Genomic DNA, 20,985 nt, shown 5'->3' on the forward strand with positions numbered 1-20,985 from the left:
TCTATTAAATAAATAAATAGATACGGTTTGCAGGTGGATTTAAAACCGATTTAATAACTTTCCAAACTTCTTTTGACTTATTTGAGGATAACAACTTTCTAAAAAAGTTAATTTTAGCACTTCGAATTTTGTTCTTTGATAAATTTCTCAGCTCTCGATACTTCTCCCAATAACTGGGATCTGAGGTACGGTGTGCTTTATGACGTAGTTCGTTTCTTTCTTTGATCGTGGTTTGTATCGAATTGTCTTGCATCCACGGTGCAGGAGGACGTGTCATTTTTACTTTTTTTAATGGTACATGTTCATTTAAACATGATTTAAATAGATCGTTGAAAATGTCAAGTTGGGTGTTAGGATCATCTACTGTATAAATTACACTGAAAGGTACACGAGAAATATCTTCTATGAACTATTGCTGATTAAATATTTTTTCAGATCGAATATATTTGAATCTTGGTTCGTATCTCGGTAGCTTTACGGTAAGAACTGCATATACTCCATCATGGTCACTAATGTGGCAACAGGGAAGGACGCCAGAGTGTTTTATTATACTTTCCGATCTGTTATGATCAAATCGATTAAGGTTGCTGATGTTTCAGTTGTTCTGGTCGGCTTTTCAATAACTTGTGTTAGATTAAATTGAGTCAGAGTTGAGTGAAATTCCTTCACATCTGTATTATTAGTGTCCAACATGTTGAAATCACCAGATATGAGCACTGGGAAGTCACACATGATATTGACAGTAGATAACAAGGTCTCAAAGCGGTCAATCCATTCGGCAGCTGTGCAAAATTTGTTAGATCGATAAATGACACCGAATAGCATTTTTGAGTGTTTGTTGACACCGGGTACTTCGAACCAAAGGTGTTCTAGCTCGGTATCCAGTTGTTCAATGTCGTAGCGTCTTACACAGTTGAGTGAAGACTTTATGTAACAACCAACACCACCACCTTTGTATTTTTCACAATTGTTATAATATAGTAGATAGTCAGGGATTTGAGCATAGTTAAGTAGTATAGGATTATCTTTTAACCACGTTTCACTCATGCAGACAATATCAAAATCATAAGTATTCAACATAACCTTAAATTCATCAAAACTAGACATTAGAGACTGGGTATTTATGTGTAAAAACTTTAGATGATTTTTATAATGACTTAACTGTAGCGGATGGTCCTCAGCTATTACCGAAATGTTTACAGACATATTTGAGTCATTGAGCTCGCTTGTAAAGGGGAGAACGGAGTGTAAACAGTTGACGCAGGTGTAAAAATTAGGTGCCCTAGATGTAATGCAGTTAATAGCCAGACTTGTCGTGCACTTAGCATGTTTTACATCGTAACAAACGGAACATATAATTCGTTTATTATTGCACTTAACTATTTATCCACATTCACTACATTTTGAAGTAGAAGAACCTGGGTCAGGATTTAACTCAACGTCTCCAGATACTATCAAATTAAATGTAGAGGAAGAGTTTGCATAGTACAATATCGGTGCTTTATTTCTTTTCACTGGTGTTATCTTTTGATAATTCTTTAATTTCTTCAGTTGATTGTAATGGTCAGTTTGGGACTGCCAGTCGTAGTTAGTTGTTAACACTGTTATGCCAAGTCACAAAATAACAAAAACAAATAAACTGGTTTCCATATGAGCCATTGTAAGAGATAACCTGTAAAACTTTTTAAGATCTTGCGTACAAAAACTCTTTCGTATTTTGAGTACATAAGTAAACCAATAATTAAACCAACTGAAGAGATCACGCAACAACACAGCAGTTTGTGTCCCTAGTATTATGTTCTACTTTTCATTTAAACTTTATGTTGTGCAACCACGTCCGCTCGCTCGGACACATACCGATGTACATCAATAATAAAACACTGCATAATCTTCCTCAAACTAGCGGTCGAATTCGATCGAATTCCCCGTTCCCTCTATACGGCTAATTCGCAATGCATTATGGTAGTTGTATTCCGCGAAAACGTAAACAAACCATTCGTAGTAACAAAAATGGCCGAACAAGTACACTTCATCCTTAATTCTACTCAAAACCAAAGCGATATACAAAATTCTAATCAAGACAACAGTTTTTTTCAAAACTTGGGCTCTCCTGCAAGCATTGGCTCAAACTTTTCATCAAGTTCAAGCTTTTTATTGCAAGCTAAAAGTAAAGGAGGAGGGATAACTTGCTGTGTACCTCTCTGTCAAAACAACTCAAAGAAGAATCCAGACTTATCTTTTTATGTCATTCCTAAAGACTCAGAGCTTCGAAAGAAATGGCTTTTTATGATCAGTAGAAAGGATTTTGTACCTTCTACATCGCATAGAGTTTGCTCTGTTCATTTCACTGGTGGAAAGAAGACATATATGAACAATGTTCCCACAATAGTCCCAAAAACTATCAAACCAACAGCTAGCAAACCAAGAAAAACTCTCAACAGTACAAACTGTAAATTGCAACTATTTTCTCCTGTGAGGGCTACGACAAATGACATTGCTGCAGAATTATCTGTGGAGGAAGAGTTAAAACAAGAGTTGGAAAAATTGAGAGCCGAAATTAGTTGTATGAGAATTCATGAAAAGGAACTTGATCAAACTATTGAAAAACAACAAGCCACTATAAGTGACATAGCATTTTCAATTGACCGGTTTAAACACAATGAAGCACACTTTAAGTTTTATACCGGATTCGAATCTTATAAATTATTCAAAGCAGTTTTAGAATATTTACAACCAGCTGCAAATAAACTAATATATTGGGGTTCAAATACTAACACTGAAAATACAAAAAATATAAACTCTACAAAACGAGGCCGATCACGATCATTGAGCGCAGAAGAAGAATTCTTTATGATACTGGTTCGAATTCGATGTGGACTTTTGTTAGAAGATATGGCTGTTCGATTTAATATGTCGACAAGTCACATAAGCAGAATATTGATTACATGGACAGATTTTTTACATTCACAATTCCGTATGCTTCCAATATGGGCTTCAAAAGAAACAGTACAAAATAGAATGCCGAAATGTTTTCAAAAAAGTTACCCAAATACCCGTGTCATATTAGATTGTACAGAAGTATTTGTGGAAATGCCTACGTCATATCGCACACAGTCCAGTACCTTTTCAAATTACAAACACCATAATACAGCAAAAGGATTAGTCGGAATAGCTCCTGATGGATCAGTGACATTTGTCTCTGATTTGTATGGTGGACGCTTTTCGGATAAACGAATAACAAAAGATAGTGGTATATACGATTTGCTAGAGCCTGGGGATTCTGTGATGGCTGATAGAGGATTTGAGCTCGAGGAAGATTTACCTGATGGAGTAACATTAAATATTCCACCATTTTTAGATGGAAAACCTCAGCTAAGTTTATTAGAGGAAAACAAAACTAGAAGAATAGCATCTGTACGTGTACATGTCGAACGAGCAATCGAACGTATAAAAAATTACCGAATTTTACAAACAGTTTTCAAACTATCAATGGCTGCTGAACTCAATAAGATATGGGTTATTTGTTGTTATTTAGTTAATTTTTTACCACAGTTGGTACCAGATGTAAATACGAATGACTAAAAATTATAAACTTTCGTACACTATATATATATATATACTAGATCATGAAATATAAAGACAAAACAATATTGTGAGGAAACAATTTTATTTACTCACACTGTTGTTCTGTAATGTTGCTGTGCATGAAAGTGAAATAAAAGTGTGTTAGCTCAGGCAAAGTAATTCTGTTCCATTTTTCCTTTTGAAAAACTATTGTTTCCACATGTCGGTCAACTTTTGTATAAACAATAAAATCAATTTCATTGACTTGTGTTACTGCCATCACACCTTGACATTGGTGAAAATAATTATGTCTTTCTTTGAGTTTTGGCTTGCCATTCGATATTTGTAAAAAAAAATTTTTATCTTTGCATGCGTCAGAAATAGAGCAATCCTTTTTTGAATATGGGCACTTCACCTCAATCAATCGAGCATTCCCATTCAAAGTTGTTGCGCCATCAGGACTTGCACCTAACCACGGCCATTTTGGATTAATAACGAAACCACATTTTTCGACTTCAATATTTTTCTCGGTTTGATACCAGTTTAGAGCATTAACTTCATTTTCTAAGCCCCATTTGCAGGCCTCTGATGTAAAGTTTTTATTTTTATTTAGACATTTTTGTAATATGCTTTTTGGATGTATATTTTTTCTTCTATTTATAATAGATCCAAAATTGGATGATGTTATGCGTTTCTTTCTTTCTGTGTACCACATATCACATTTATACTGAGTACATGTGGATTTTTCTATGTCTCGAACTTGTTCGGCATTGACATGAATGAAATTGTTTACAAATGACTTTTGCTCATCTGATAACTCTGCTATTTCTGGTTCAAAGTCAAGAGCCTGCAAAAATAAATTAACTGTCGGACGTAATTCAACTGTTTCACTGTTTGTCTGTTCAAAATTAAATTCTTTTATAGATGTGTCATAAAATGATGATGGTTTATAGTCATTTCCTTGTAATAAATATGCCATTGAAGTTCCTTGCCCTATTTCAAATAAGTCTGTCGCTAATTTTTTGACTTTTTCGGTTGAGGGCTCATGTGCAAACAGTGGTGTAGAACAAAATTTTCTATTTCCTGTGACCAACGGTCTTTTGCGACTTTCATTTGTGTCTTTCGTAAGGTCTGCTTTCTCGAATGCCATTGCAGAAAATTTTATTGGTGCAGAATTTGCACTTTCTCCAGGTACATGCCATTTTTGTAACAAATCTGTGCATGTCTTGTCATCAGGGACAATTTTTAAGTCCAACTGTTTGTATTCAACCAATTGAAATAGAACTGCTGCGACATGCTTACAGCATCCTCCTGCTCCAGCTTTACATAAACATTTCGCATACAAAATATCACCACTTCTTTGACACAGGTGGACATAAACAGAATATTTTTCTCTTTTCATGGAAGCAGCTACAAAACATTTCACAAGAAAAGTTAATTTTTCAGCCATAACATTACTTTTAACTCTCACTTTCTTCACGTAGCTCTCCTTGAATAGTTGGTATCCAAGAATTTTATGCTTTGTAGCACCCTTCGGCTTGCTATCACAGCTATTTCCAAGAACTAAATATTGGTGAATTTTCTCCTGGGTGATCGAAGGCATAGCTGCAAAATCAGTTGACCATTGACTTATATCTTCGTGTGTTCTTTCCTCCACTTCTTCGTCCCTCTCGGCATTTGTTAATTCTTTAAAAACAGGTCTTGGTACCACACAAGAGCTTTGAGAAAAGCTAGGCCCAAGATCTGTAGAGCTTAAAATTATATCTAAATCTGTATCCTTATTTATTACTTCCATTTCGACTTCTTTCACTCCTAAAACCTCACTAACTAACAATATTTAAATGTTTACATCAATAACACGGGTTTTGGATAAGGGAGATAATGATTTTCTTGAGGAGATTTGAAAATTATCACAAACAATAACGGCTTTTTGTTATTATCGCCACAATAAAAAGAATGCTGTTATTTATTTACAAACTCTCGCTTCTGGGAGGGAAAACTGTAGAATACAACTACCATAATGCATTGCGAATTAGCCGTATAGAGGGAACGGGGAATTGAAAGCAGGATTACTTTCTACTTTTTCGTCGAACGAATGAAATTTATCCAATGAGATTAATTTATAACCACGTGATGAAATTTATCCAATGAGATTAATTTATACCCACGTGATGTAAACAAATCGACGAAGAAATAAACTTTTAAAATATTTCTGTTTATCGTATTCATATGTTATGAAATTCTAAGCACATGCTCAATATTTGAATTTAATTTCGTATGTATGGCCAAGGCCGGTCACGTGGTTTTTTAAGTGTTTAAAGGGCGTACAAGGCATGGAAGCGCTCACATGTCAATTAGTTCTTGAACCGTACGCGTTAAAACTGTTTGTCCACAATTCACTCAAAATGACTGAGCAACAAGAAGCGTCAATGGACACAAATAACGCTGAACCCGACATACTACAACAACTAACAAACTACTTTGACCGTAAATTCCAAGAACAGAACGAAAATCTAGAACAGAGGCTTACCACTGGATCGAAAAACTTGGAAAAACGTCTTCTGGAGCAGCACAAGATCAGTAAAACCGAATTTAAATTCAGAGGTAATAAAATACAACATCAATTCAATAGCGATTTAATTCAAAGTCTAGAAATAATAAAACAACTAGTAAAAGATGGTTCGATTACAAGATCTTCCAAAAAGATTGATAATATCATAGATGATCTCCACAAGCGAAACAAATGTATCCGTTTCGCAGATAAATCTCCGGCTGGATGGGCTGCTGTCGACGAATACTTATCCGACGATCTTGCCAGCGATTCAGAGGATGACAAAAAGATGAAGGCTGCGGAAAACCGGGCTCTGAACAAGAAAAAGGCGACCAAGAGAAAGTCAACCTTCGAGCATGTTCCACGTCGGCCCCCATACCAGTCTTCCTGATTCACACACCCTTAGCAGCATCAAAATTTTATCCCCTTCGGCTCACAATCTGCACCTCCGGGGAGGCCTATCTTCGGGCTATCTCAACAGCAACCAAGATTCGCGAATCAATACCAGCGAAGTTACCAACAGCCACAACAGCGATCTCTGTGTTTCGGATGCGGAAAACAAGGACATTGGCGAAAGGACTGCCCTGACCTCAAACAACCCTAAAGAAAAGGCAAAAGTTGAGTGTGATACTGCTTTTACTGTATATAATTTTTCTGAATGCAATAGGTTTTATTCGCGCCAAGCTAATCCTCCACATACCGTGAAGGGCAATCTCAGGCGGCGTCTACCTTACTGGGAGAACATAGGCACTAATAAAACTATTTTAGAACTTAACTACGGATACAAAATTCCCTTTTTCACCACCCCTAAAAAGGCTTCTTTCAAAAACAACTGTTCGGCTCTTGACAATGAAGATTTTGTAAATAAGGAATTACACGAGTTACTTAAAACCGGAAGAATAAAAGAGATGGCTACTGAGCCACACGTTGTTAATCCACTGAGCGTTAGTTCGTCCTAAAATAAGAAGAGACTTATTCTTGACCTGAGACATGTAAACAGACACGTGTATAAACAAAAAACCACATTCGATGATTGGAAGTTTTTCGGAGAATTTGTTGAGGAAAATGGTTTCATGTTTAAATTTGACATAAAACAAGGCTATCATCACATAGAAATTGCTCCAGAGCATCAAAAATATTTAGGATTTTCTTGGGTAACAAATGGCGAAAAAAGGTATTTTGTTTTTACAGTTCTACCGTTTGATCTCTCTTCTGCCCCCTTTATTTTCACAAAAACAATGCGAGTCCTCGTAAAACACTGGCGAAAACATGCTATAAAATTTGCGTGTTTTATTGATGACGGCGCTGGCACAAGCAATACCTATGAATCGACTCTGAGGGCGTCAAACTTCGTCCGAGACTCGCTTAAGAAATCTGGGTTTGTCGCAAACAACGACAAATCTCTGTGGAGTCCCACTCAAAACATGACATGGCTCGGCATTAATCTAGATCTGAAGAAAAACTTTTTTCTATACCTTCCCAGCGATTAATTTCTACTCTTTCGAGTTTACAATTCATTCTTGATTCCCTCCCTTACACGTCAGCGCGAAAATTAGCAAAATTTTGCGGAAAAATCATATCCATGAAATTTGTTATAGGCAATTTGGCCCAACTGAAAATTAGACGAGTTTATTATCTTATTGAATCGCGAATATCATGGGACTCCCGAATGAACATGTCACACGCTTCAGAAGCTGTGAAAGAACTGTTCTTTTGGAAGAACAATCTGCTAAAACACACTGAGAGACCAATGACACGGGGAAATACTCCCTGGTTAATCGTTTGTTCTGATGCGAGCGATACAGGGCTGGGTGCACACACGTGGCACAAGAATAGAATGCATATTTCTATTAAGAATTTCACACTAACGGAAAGCCTATTGCACTCCACGTGGAGAGAGCTATACGCTATACAATATTCGCTACAATCATTAAAATCAGTTTTATGCAACAAAGCAGTACTTTGGAAGACAGATAATTACGCGAGCCATTGTATAATAAAAAGAGGCAGCTCAAAGGAAAACTTACAGATAATGGCAAAAAATATTTTCGATATTTGTAAGAAACAAAAAATAGATTTAAATGTCGAATGGGTCCCAAGAAACCAAATTCAATACGCTGATAAATTAAGTCGTTATACGGACACGGACAATTGGGAAATCACAAAAAGATTTTTCGAATACCTAAACAGGCTCTGGGGTCCATTCACCGTAGATAGGTTTGCTAATGACGAAAATATTATTGTCCGGAAACTGAATGCGTAAACGCCTTTAATACCTCGTGGGAAAACGAAAATAATTTACTCGTGCCCCCGATTCAAACTATATCAAAGGTTTTAAAACACATGCTGACCTGTAAAGCTTCGGGCACACTGGTGGCCCCATACTGGCCTTCGGCAGCGTTTTGGCTATTTTTAACTGATTCAACAGGGGACTTCCAAAAATTTATTAAAAACTTCAGGATCTTTGACAATCCCAATTTATGCGTTACTCAAGGAGAGTGCAAAAAATCCGCCATAGGTTCAAAGCATTTTAAAAGCAAAATAATAGCTTTCAAACTGCAATTTACATAAACCGAATCCACAGGGACAGCGACGGTGTCGTCACTGGACTAAGACATGCAGTCACTGGACAAACAAAAACTCTTAAAATCAATAGGCAATGTTTTTTACATTTTAGAACTCTTTGCAAGTCATTTTACGCAACATTTGGAAAACGAAACTTTGAGGCATTTAGAAGAAGATCTACCAGAATATATCTTAAATTCCAGGGCGAATAACACGATAAAAACGTACTATTATTCTTTTAATTCATGGAATACATGGTGTCAAAAATATTCTGTATCAAAATTACCAGCTCTACCGCTAACAGTTGCGTTGTACATACTTAACCTAACCCAAATGAACAATTCTTATCCTAAAATCGAAATCGCATTCTACGCTATCCAGTATTTTCACAATTTGACAGGCTACAATAACCCAATGCGACCACACTTTACCAAAAAATATGCTCGAAGCCGCTAAACGCCTACTACAACATCAAACTCGCAAGAAAGACATAATTACGGTTGAACATTTGCACGCATTACATAAACAACTTGTTAAAAGCGAAGCTGTTAACCTTTAAATACTTAGAACTTTTAATATCTTTCTCTTGGGATTTTGTGGCTTTCTTAGGTTTTCGGAAATTAGTAATCTGAAAAGATGTGACGTCACTTAAAAAAATAGCTTTATGAAACTGTTCATAGCGAAAAGCAAAACAGATCTACAGAGAAGGACACTGGGTTTACATCAGCGCTTGCGGAAATGGGATCTGCCCAGTATATAATTTAACTGAGTATATGAAGTATGTACCTGCTGAGCCTGATTCCTATCTGTTTAGAGCGGTCACAGTTACATCAAACAATAAAATTCGGAAGTTTTAAAAAGATGAATCGCCCAATCAGCTACACAACAACAAGAGAAAATGCACTCGATGCACTGGCATCAATCGGATTGGATAGGACAAGATTCGGACTCCACAGCCTACGTGCTGGAGGAGCAACAGCAGCGGCAAATGCAGACGTCCCAGACCGTCTTTTTAAACGACATGGTAGATGGTGTTCGGAGACAGCCAAAGATGGTTATGTGGAGGACGACGCAGAGCATTTACTACATGTTACAAGGAATCTAGGCCTTTGAACCCTAACTTTTTCGTACATAACTACTACTACTAGTCGAAGTTCTTTGAGTCTTCCCTGTCGCAAAAATAAGAAAATAAATAAGGTTATTTTCGGTTAAGCGCAGCGAATTAGAAAATAATATTTCATATTTAATAAGTCGCCATCAATCTAGGTAGTCAAATATAGCTGGAAACCAATTTTTATAAAAACGCCATCAAACGATTCGATCGATTTAACCGCATTCGTTTGAGTGGAAATCCGCCTTTACGCCCAATTTTACTTTAAACAACAAAGAATATACCGGTACAACAATTTTAATAAGCGTGACTGTTTTTGCGAAATAAAGTCTGTTTGTCGCGGAACGAAACGGAAAAAACACGGAGCAGGACGGAAATTTTTTTTGCTGGTAATTTTCACTTCATATTATTGCGCACATATATTCTCTAAAAAAAAACAGCTGGGTCATTATTTGTTTTAGCCCCTTTACCTTTAAAGACTGTCTCTACAGATATTCTTCTCCTGGCAACATTTCGTGCATGTGCGACACGACACCAGAGAGAACATTTGCAAAATTGGATACCGGCAGTGTTAGTGTACAAATAAAAACATTCTAATATAAATATTTATATAGGGTTTTTATTAATCTCACAAAAGCTTAGTTAACAGAAGAGAGCACGACAGATGTTAACTATGTATTCATCGTTGGCTTGTAAAAGTATTTCAAGCGTAATACTAACCACAATTCAATTTATTAGTTTAAGCCTAACTCACACTATTGACAAAAGCATAAATCTGTGCTCACATGGGCGATAAAATTGTTTTGAGGGTATAAAACGTTTTAGTCAATTAAAAACCAGCTTTATGTAAACATGTTAGTTTTAGTTTTGACGAGTCAAAAGTGTTCTGTATTAAGCCCTCAAAACATGTTTTAGGCCGAAGTGTGGCACCTGCTTGGTCGAATCCAACAAAGAGGTTGTTAAGTATGTTAATAAAGTTTTAAAACGACTTGTGCTTTCACGCATTCTTGACCCCAGAGCTCTTTGAGGTTAACTGGGGACGAGAATGGCTTTTACGGTGATTTAGTAATTTAATCCATATTTTATTTTTCAGATAAAAAATTTTGCAAAATGGGAAAAAAAAATATCGAGTATGTTAAAAAATAAAATATAAATTCTATTGAAAACAAAATTACAGGTTAACGTTTAGTTTCAACATCTTTAAAAATAATTCCTTCGTGCCGGTTTGAAGAGATTTTGGAAGTCTTTTGTCGCTCATGTAAACTTAGCTTTATGCTTATGTCAACAGTGTGGGAACCATGCTTTATTTATTTATTTATATTCTCTCAGTTTTATTCAAAAAGTTTGAATAAAACAACAACAGCAATTAATATCATCTAATCATCATATAAGAAGATTAGCACTGTAAAGGGTCCGTTACACGTAGCAAAGTTGGCAATAGCAAATAGCATACAAGTACTTCTGTTTTTATACCTGCGCAAAAAATGGTTTGGGAACAAGAAGAAGTTGTTTAAATTCTGGCGCTATCGCTGGCAGTAAAAGTGAATAAGTCAGTGCAAAAAAAGCAACGCGTGCGACCATGGTTATTAGAGAGAAAAACGAAAGGGGATTGCAATAGCATCCTTTAGTGAATTAAAAGACGCTAAGATTTTCCTTTTTATCACTTTTCTTGAGTGTACATATTTCTATCAAGGAAATTCTTCGTCCACATTAATGTTGGATTCTGTGGCGCGAGGAGTAATATAATCAGATATGAAGCTATCCATGTCCCCATAAAGAGGCCATTGGGGAGTGAAAACCTCATCCGAACCTACTCCACCTTTCTTGTAATACGATCTCAAACCGACCATTTTCTTTTGTATGTCTTTGACTGGCATTATAATAAAAAATTAAATGAAAACAAAAATGAAAACAAAAGTCTAAAATCATTGATCAGTTAACATTCCGAACTTGATCGCAACATATTGTTTATTTGCTATAGCAAACGTCGATTTTTTTAAATCATTTAAAAAAAAAATCAGAACTTGCACAAGTTCTTGTACAAGCCCATGCACAATGCATAATAGCAGCTGTTACACATAGTATTGTATTGTACAAGTACTTGCACAAACACTTGTATGTTATTTACTATTGCAAATTTTGCTACGTGTAACGGGCCCCTAAAGGTACAGTTCACGCTATGTTTAGTATCCATGGCTACAACCAATTATTTAGTAATAACAAGAAAAGCGATCGTTTAAAAAGTTGTTGAGATGCCGAAGTTATAACTCTTTGATCCGTAACTGTTTTTTTCTTGCTGTTGCGATGCTCAAACAGTGAAAGATTTAAAAATGAATCATTTTAGAAACTCTCCGGTTTTAAAATACGCGTTGGGTATATTTATCGTACAAATAGTTACTGTGTATTTATTTATAAAAGCTACACATTATTTTTCAAACTTAAATGACATTTTGACTTTGAATAAGCGAGGCGTACAAGGAGAAACAAAATATGGCAGTCAACATGAACTGAAAGACTATAACGTGAAGTGGAGTAAAGTAAAACTACTAGACAAAGTTCCAAAAGAACTTATGCACGATAAATGGATTGTTTTAACAACAATTAACCCTCCGACTGAAGATGTAAAGAAATTGGCTGCTATACCAGATTGGAAAGTTGTTGTAGTCGGAGATACAAAATCACCAAAATACTGGAGGTAAAAAATATTTTATTTCTGATGTTCTTTATTAAAGGGTCTGCTAGATTTTACAACGATTTTTTTTAAATTTTATCATAGTGTATAGAAAACAACGTTTTTTTATATGTAGACTATGATTTTATTTTCGCAGCGTTTTTTACACTAGTTGGATATAGTGTTAAAAGGTTTTTTTTAAAAGGTTTTTCTAAAGCCAGTTGTATGTAGTATATCCTAAAGAAATTTAAAAATTATATCTCGAAAGCTTAAAAAATCTATATACGTGGCTATATTTTTTAAACAATTTGAAACGTGGCTCTATTGTTTTATCACAAGTGGTAGTTATCGCACAATGGCGGAAAAAAAATGTGTGAATTATTTTGTTATGTTGTTAAAATATTTCACGAGGCTTTAGGCGAGTGAAATATACGAGAACTAAAAAACGACAGAAATATGACGATATTTTTCGAGACAAACTGCGGAACTTTTTCTTTGACTGCTGTAAAATAGCTTCGAAGATGGTAGGGTTTAAAAACAACTTGGGTTTGTACTGCGTTTTTGAGCCTCTTAACGGGGCCACCGCTTTTGATGGTCGAAACATTTTAAAAATCAACTTCTGAACAAGATGTTGATAGACCACTGATCTTATTATTTTACTATAAGTCACGTAAATTTTACTTTAAAAACTAATTTTAATTAAAAACATCAAATTCTCTAGGTTTTTTCTTAACGAGCTCGTTTTAATCAAGCCGTATTTGAGGTTAAGTTTTATTATCTACGTCCTAAATATTTCTATATATCTTCGACGGAATTGAGTTTCTTCAGCATTGAACATATTTGATGCCTATGTACTCACATGAAGGTACCCACAAGCTTGGTCGTTGCAGCTAAAAATATAAACAAAAACTTCTGAATGTAACCTTGAAAAAAGCAAGCAGCATTGTTTATCAAATTAGTCACAGTTATATTCCGCTGCTGCATTTTTTTATAGACTTTATTTCGCGAGAATTTAAACCAATCAGGATATTTTAAAATCACAATAAACTTTTTGATGCACATGCAAGATTAATTAAACTTCCATCGAAAATTAAAACTGTATGTAGATTTGATTTTGCATCGACAACTGTGGACATGTGTACGTACATGCACAACAACAACGAACCGCAACGATCGAAACTAGTGAAAGATAAGCTGATAAAAACAATTTCGGTGCATTAAATTTTTAAAAATATATAAATTAGCTTAAAGGAGAGGCGAACAAACAAATAAATTTTAAACGACAGAAAAAAATATACTTTTCTAAATCCATGGAGGTAGAAATATTTCTACCTCCATGCTAAATCCTAAAATTTACCAAGATAACTACTATTATTATATACCCGTAAGCAAAAACAGCCATTGAATAAATAATCGTATTCCACCCGTATTATTCAATGCTTGTGACGTAACAATAGTTTTGACAAAACATTCGTAAACGCATGTTTTGATTTTATCCTTTCCGCCTCATTAATTTTTATCGTAATTAACTGTGATTGGTTGTTTCTTAGTGGTCCGTTTTCTGATTGGTCGATTTCCAAACACGTGAAATGGACGATTTCACAAAAATCGATCTACACTATAAAATGAAACGAAAACAAAACAAACACAAAACAAAATAAGTAATATTAATTATAACAATCTCTTTTGGGTATATAATAAAACATATATACAATAGGTAAACATAGGTTATTGAGATTTATTAACCCTCGGTAATATTATATTCAACTCCGCTGCGCGTTGTTGAATATAAATCACCTCGGGTTAATAAATCTCAATAACCTATGTTTACCTATTGTATATCTACTTATTATAATACGCAACTAAATAACTATATTTCACAACTAAGAATTCATATATCTTTTTAACAACATTTTTATAGAAATTTCATGGCTCGATGTGGTAAAAAACTTTAACTTAAGATTACCAAGAATATTTTACGTATTATATAATAGTAACAGCTTTTTATAACCTTTCGGTTAAACTTGTCCCTGTTCCACAACATACTTCGCGCTTTCAACAATGAAGTTTGTTATGATGAGATGGCGCCAAATGTAATAAATAGACAGACCGGAAACATTTACCAACAAATCGAACGCGCATTATGAAGGCTTTATCTTTATTTACCAATCTTTAATTTCTTTATCTTTTTTACTCAAAAGTTTGTTCAGTAACTTTGTTTAAACTAAAAGTAAAAATTTAATAAACGGGGCGTTCTGATAACAACAGGTAGGGGGCGGAAAACTTCGCCCTCGAAAAAAAAGGGAAGAAGAAGAAAAAAAGGGGGTGGGGTCGGGAACTTATGGTGCAGCAGTGTAGCTAAATTATCCTTGTATTCCGCACTTATCTCTTAAAAAATCCTCCTTTCCGTGGCGCCAATGAAACATTCACCCTCCAAGTAATACCTAAAACTACTAACAAATTCTTGCGTTTTTTGAGCAACAAATTCCGCCGTTAGACAACACAACACTAGGACAACTTCATCTGCTTATACACAGTTTCAAACTCCGTATAATTGATTGTGAATCCATGTTCGGCAAAATATCTAACACAACCCCCGCGACTAGCCGCTCATGTGTAAAGTGTGACCCAGACCTTATGTGTTGATAAACAGTAAAATATTTCCGAAATTGGGTTTTACAAAACGTGGTCGAAATTATCTATTCCCATTGTGTGGAACGCTCTCGAATCACTTAATCTCATTTTTGTGAGAGAAGGCCTGGTTGGATGTGCAATTTTTAAAAAAGAATCAGTTAAATTTTAGTAAGCTTTAATGCTCTTATTTTGTTCCGTGACTTGAGTCTAAATTGTTCTTTGCTAGACAGTTTTTTTCATGGTTAGACAGGGAATTTCCTTTGCCTTTTGCTTTAAAAAGAATCTAGTAGGGAAGTTCGGTAATAAAAGACAAAGGAAAGGGTGGCGCGTGGCCTTGTGGTTATGGAGTTCGCTTCGCAATCGCAAGGTCTGTGGTTCGGTCCACGGGCATGTTTAGCAAGTGCCTTTACCACAGCTACGGGTCAACCCATGCCATGTGAGGGAAATTGGGTAGGTATTACCGGTGTATACTTAATGTATACATTCCGAACACAGGACCCACATTGATAACAGTGTTTCCAACACTGAAGTGGCTAATCCTGTATAAATATTCGGAATAATAATAATAATAATAATAATAAGTTTAAATCGAAAAAATATCGTTGTTTGAATTTAAAGCTTAAAAACAAAGTTTGATTTGGTTTTGCTACGTCAGGTGCTTTTTTGGCCATTTTCGCGAAAGCAAGTACCTGACTAAGACTGAAATGCAGATTCGCGAAAGTTTATTCCACGCGAAATAACCTAGGACACCGATTCGTGAAAGTTAAGTTAAAGAAAAAAATTTATATGTTTTATGCAAACTAGTCGTAACCGAAAATTGCACGTGAAATAAAATTGAATCACTCATTCGCGAAAGTAAATACCCAAAATTAGCGTTTTTCATTCCTCCCAAAACTTTCTCCCTTGGAAAATTTCTCCCTGTAAAATACTATGATTTGATTTGAGGGACATTAATTAAAATCTAATACTTTTTCTTCTTTTTTTTTAACCAATCTAAGCTTCATTGTTCTTATAAAGTGTGTTCTTATAAAAAATAATGTATTGAAAAAGTTCTCGTTCGTCACGTACGTACATTTATTTAAAATCTTACCACCAAGTTTTTAACCTTGCAAAATCCAGTATTTTTGTTTCACAGAAATATGTTTCAATTTTTAGTGATATAATATACAAATAATTCTGAAAGAAGATAATGTTCAGAATTTAACAGAATTGAAATTTTGGTAAAGGAGCATTTTTTAGTCTTTCTTCACACCGCAAAACATTGTTTCGACATAATTTTAATTATTTTGACAAGTTTTTCAGCTCACGCAAACATTTTTTGATTTTCTAAAATCCACATGATTTCCGCTATATTCCTAAAAGGCTGAATAAATTCGTTAACAAAAGTTGCTTTCTCGTGATCCTTTTTTTTCAAGTTTTTTAATAAACATGTTAACTCATTTTGTGATCCTAAACACCCTTGAGCTATACAATTTGTGTTAATTCATGTCAATTTCTTGTTGAATGCTGGTAGCAACCTCCTGCAGTTTCGTTATCTATCACTTGGTCTCGCTTATTTAACAAAATTTATAACTTTATCCTTTAAGAACTTTGGCCCAGTCCAGCATAGACTATTTTTTTGGTAGTTTTTAAAATCTTAAGCCTAGTAAAAACGTTAGAAGAATTTTTTTTGTATCGCAAAAAACCAATTTCTTATTTCAGAATTTTTTCTTTTTTATTTAAGTCTATTTTTAGCAAAAAATTTAAACTTCCAGATTGGTAGGTAAAATCAAGGCAAGTGTGACCATGGAATCAGTCCAAAAATAGCAATTGTATATTCTAATTGTTTCAGATAGGGTATTTTTTACCGCAGTGATTAGCTAATTCTGTTAGAAGCAAATTCCCTAAATTCCGTAATCCCCAAAATTTTCATGCTCTATTTAGTAACTTTAAAATACTGCAAAAACAAAAAGTTAAAATAAAAAAAGATAACATAATGACGTCATCGGCATTCACGAGGAGAAATTTTCCCTTCAAATCTGGTTTTTATTGTCTTCCTATCATCGATATATTTCCTTAGCAAACCCATTGAAACCTACCTGGTCTGTACTTAATAAATACTAAGCCAAGAATGGTACATATTATTAGATCAAACAATTTTAATTTTCTGTTCTTTATCAAATATAAAGTTGAGATCATTTCAATTGCTTTTACAGAAAGAAACAGAAAAAATTATGCAAACAAAAGATTCCGTTCCGGTTTTATTTTTGGGTGAAAACAAGGCTTTTTTTGTTTTTTAATGCTTTCATGTAAACTCCACAGACCCACATGCTTCGTTGTGTTGTTCCAATTTATTTCTGTTTATGAGCGATTCTGTGACCTAAATTCAAATGTTATGCTGTGTTTTTTTGTGTTTTTTTTAGTTATCCTAACTGTATTTTTTTGGATGTGAAGAAACAACTTGCACTTGGTTATCAAACTACTAAACTGCTTAAATATAAAAGTTATGCTCGCAAAAGTATCGGATTTTTGTATGCTATCCAACACGGTGCGAAGGTGATTTACGAAACTGATGACGATAACAGCCCAACAATCGGTAAAATCGGATTCGATCCCGAATCATCACTTAATTATCTTGTTTACCACACAAACACGCGCAGTGTTGTCAACCCTTATGCTCATTTTGGACAAAGTTCGATTTGGCCTCGCGGTTACCCCCTAGATAAAATCGGTGACGAGCCAATACATACATTTCGTCAATGCAATAAGCAAAGAGCACTAGTTCAGCAGGGGGTAGTAAACGGAGATCCAGATGTAGATGCGATTTATAGAATTACGCGAAAAGATGCTAATGTTAACCTGACTGTATCGTTCGATTCAAATGCTAAACCTGTTTTACTACCGAAAGGTATCATGGCGCCATACAATTCCCAGAATACATTGCATTTGTATGATGCATTCTGGGGTCTCCTGTTACCACAGACTGTCGCTTTTCGCGTGTGTGATATCTGGCGAGGTTATTGGACGCAAAGACTTTTGTGGGAAATAGATGGTAATTTAGCTTTCTTTCCGCCCAACGCCTTTACATTTCGAAACGCCCACAACTATTTAGAAGATTTTATCGATGAAAAACAATTATATCATGATTCTGGTCGATTTGTCAACTATCTGAAAGCATGGAGAAGCGATAAAAAACATTTCTTCGACAGAGTGATAGATCTAAGTTTCAGTTTAGTCTCGGAAAATTTCTGGGAAAGTGACGATACGTTGCTAGTAAAATATTGGCTGATGGACCTTGTCAGCATCGGATATAAGCCACCGACAATTGGAGCTAAAAGTGGTCCGTGCGATAGCGAGGTTAGTACTGTTCTCCCGAACGAACAAGCTTCATCTTATTTACGAAGCAAAAACACACTGAAGAAATTAGAGTAGATATTTTTACATATTTTTGGGATCGAGGTTGCTAACAATGCTTTACAATTTTCTCTACAAAACCACAATATCGCTATTTTTCTCAAACCGTGCACACTCGTAAAATAACACTAACATAACCTTGAATACTTAAATCTGATCGACGTGTGATTATATTTCTAAAAATTCCGCCATTTTACTTGTAAATCACGTGACAACGTGATATGGAAGTTATATTTGCAAGACCTGAATTAAACAGCGGAGTTATAAATTACTTATAAATACACAATTCACCCCGTATAATCTTACTTATGTAAACAATGACTAAATAATTTTTTCAGGGTTTTTCGTTTTTACATAAAGTGTAACCTGGATACCCAGCTACACTTTTACAGATTTGGTCACGTGACGTCGGATGTAAATAAATTCCGTGGTCACCTAGCCCTTGTTTTGTTAAAATAAGAATGTTAAGCCTGGTTTAGACTGACTTGCGTTGCGTTTGCGGAAGCAGAGTACGCATGCGCACTTGTTCAAATTTCAAACATTGGCGGAAGGATTTTGTTAAAGTTCTAGCGACATGGACGAAGACGAAGCTGTAATTTTTTAAGTTTTACACTTTTTATTATTTGTTTATCTTTTTTTAAATGAAAATGATATAGAAAAATTTTTACAGACTTGACTCATCTAAATGGCCACCTTTTAAATACTAAGAATTTTGTTTAGGCCACGCTGTATGCAGCAAGCTATGATGTCTTTACTATGCTTCACAACATATCAAATAGAGATAGGGAAATGTATGTTCTAGCACAGTCGTGTGCGCGCACAGTGACGTCACAACAAATCCAGTACCCTGTGGTACCATACCATGTTGAGCTATGGAATTCAAGGGATGTATCCCTAATAAACAGTGCAATGTAATGACGTCATCAAAATCATACAAAAATAAGTCTCTACCACAATTCCTAAAAGTCTTCGCATATCAAGGCTAAGACCCTATCATACAAAAATGAGTAAAAGGGGGGATTCCCTGATATTCATCAAAAATCAACGCATGCGCACTAAAGAGGGGACTCCAAACTTACTCCGTAACTTTAGACTTTGTTTAAAATACTATATTAAATGAGTTGTTTCAAAACGCAAGACGTGCAATAAAGCTGTTGGAAAGCAACCCTGGGTGCTCAGGCATTTCCCCAACAAGTTCAAAACGCAGGACATGTGTAACAAGGCCCTTGAAAAAGATACCTGGTTGCTCCGGCATGTGCCGGATCAATTCAAAACGCAAGACATGTGCAACAAAGCTGTTGAAAAGATCCCTACATACTGAGGTATATACCGGACCGGCTCGGGACGCAAGACATGTGCAAAAAAGCCGTTGAAAAGGATCCCCCGATGCTCAAATATGTGTAACGAGGGCTACTTTTTTAAGGGTTGGTTTGAAACGTTATACTACTAACAATATGTGCATTAACTGTCAATCAAATTTCAAAAGCTTTGGAACTGTAGTAGTCATGACATTTATAGCCGGTATTGGTATCTCCCTACCGCTAATGGCGTTGGCCATGGTACAAGAATCAGAGAGGGAGAAGTATATTAAGTAGAGGATTCAAGACCTATGGTATCGCCTTAATGCCTTAGAATCATAAAATAAATGGAGCACTGTGAAGACTGTGAAAGGGTACTTGACGAGTATGATAGATGTACCTGCGGGCGTCGGTTCGTGGTAAAGGGTAAAATGTTGTGCTGGTACTGCTACTATGAATATATCACATATAATGGGGGTGGTTGCGCATGTATAATGAGATGCAATTCTCTGAAATCGTTTGAAATACAATAAGAAAGATGCTAAAATTTGAGAATGAGCTTGTCAACCCTAAATTATTCTACTCATTTGCTGCTACCTTTGCGGCATCAACGATATTAACATGGACCACCTGACAGTGTCAGATCCCATTCCTGCTAACGGGGGTTAGATCAAAGGTACATCGTAGGGTACCATACACGAGACCTTGTGGTAGCTCTCAGGGCAAAGACACCCAAAATCTGGTCCTCACATGGAGTGACCCGGTACAACACAAATGCGGTACCGGCAATGAGTCTCGATTTTGAAGAGTACCCTGATTGGGTTGAAAAGTATCGCCAATCTGGTTCAAAGTAGAGAAGTTGATTTCTGAGCAATTGACGACGGAGCCTGTGAAAAAGGACCGTTATGTAAACGCCAAGCTTAAATACTACAAGGATGCAATCACGACTAAATTCTATGGTATGTCAGTACCCTATGATGAACCCTACCAAGCTAGTGCTATCCTACCTATCATCGGTGTATGTGGAAGGTAAAAACTACTTCCCTCAGGCACACATCACAGAATGCCAGTATAAAGACTTTAAAAAAGAATGGTTGCTGGGCGAGAATTAAAAATCCATGTACTTTATAAGCTATACAAGACCTATAAAATATACGGTTTAATTAAGGTTTATAATCAGGTGGTAGCGCTTGCATAC

The 20,985-nt window shown here is 35.5% G+C and overlaps 3 protein-coding genes across 3 annotated transcripts; all 3 read left to right on the forward strand.

The window, feature by feature from the left end:
- The first annotated feature begins 2,850 nt into the window (after positions 1-2,850).
- On the forward strand, positions 2,851-3,582 carry LOC130637013 (uncharacterized). The gene has a single exon (XM_057446868.1). The coding sequence runs from the start codon at positions 2,851-2,853 to the stop codon at positions 3,580-3,582; it is 732 nt and encodes a 243-aa protein (XP_057302851.1).
- A 3,296-nt stretch (positions 3,583-6,878) lies between these two features.
- Positions 6,879-10,559, forward strand: LOC130636656 (uncharacterized). The gene is made up of 2 exons (XM_057446450.1): positions 6,879-7,289; positions 8,793-10,559. Exons 1-2 carry the CDS (start codon positions 7,277-7,279, stop codon positions 9,134-9,136), a joined length of 357 nt encoding a protein of 118 aa, XP_057302433.1. The 5' UTR covers positions 6,879-7,276; the 3' UTR covers positions 9,137-10,559.
- A 1,442-nt stretch (positions 10,560-12,001) lies between these two features.
- LOC130636658 (uncharacterized) lies at positions 12,002-19,158 on the forward strand. The gene is made up of 2 exons (XM_057446451.1): positions 12,002-12,486; positions 17,499-19,158. Exons 1-2 carry the CDS (start codon positions 12,122-12,124, stop codon positions 18,505-18,507), a joined length of 1,374 nt encoding a protein of 457 aa, XP_057302434.1. The 5' UTR covers positions 12,002-12,121; the 3' UTR covers positions 18,508-19,158.
- Positions 19,159-20,985: the final 1,827 nt, after the last annotated feature.

Source organism: Hydractinia symbiolongicarpus, chromosome 3 (assembly GCF_029227915.1).
Source record: "Hydractinia symbiolongicarpus strain clone_291-10 chromosome 3, HSymV2.1, whole genome shotgun sequence".
NCBI lineage: Eukaryota > Metazoa > Cnidaria > Hydrozoa > Anthoathecata > Hydractiniidae > Hydractinia > Hydractinia symbiolongicarpus.

Excerpts from the sequence above, each read along its gene's own strand:
- LOC130637013 (XM_057446868.1), top strand. The coding sequence starts at position 2,851 with ATGATACTGGTTCGAATTCGATGTGGACTTTTGTTAGAAGATATGGCT.
- LOC130636658 (XM_057446451.1), top strand. The coding sequence starts at position 12,122 with ATGAATCATTTTAGAAACTCTCCGGTTTTAAAATACGCGTTGGGTATA. Across the intron at positions 12,487-17,498 it reads AAATCACCAAAATACTGGAG|TTATCCTAACTGTATTTTTT; the intron begins GTAAAAAATATT and ends TGTTTTTTTTAG.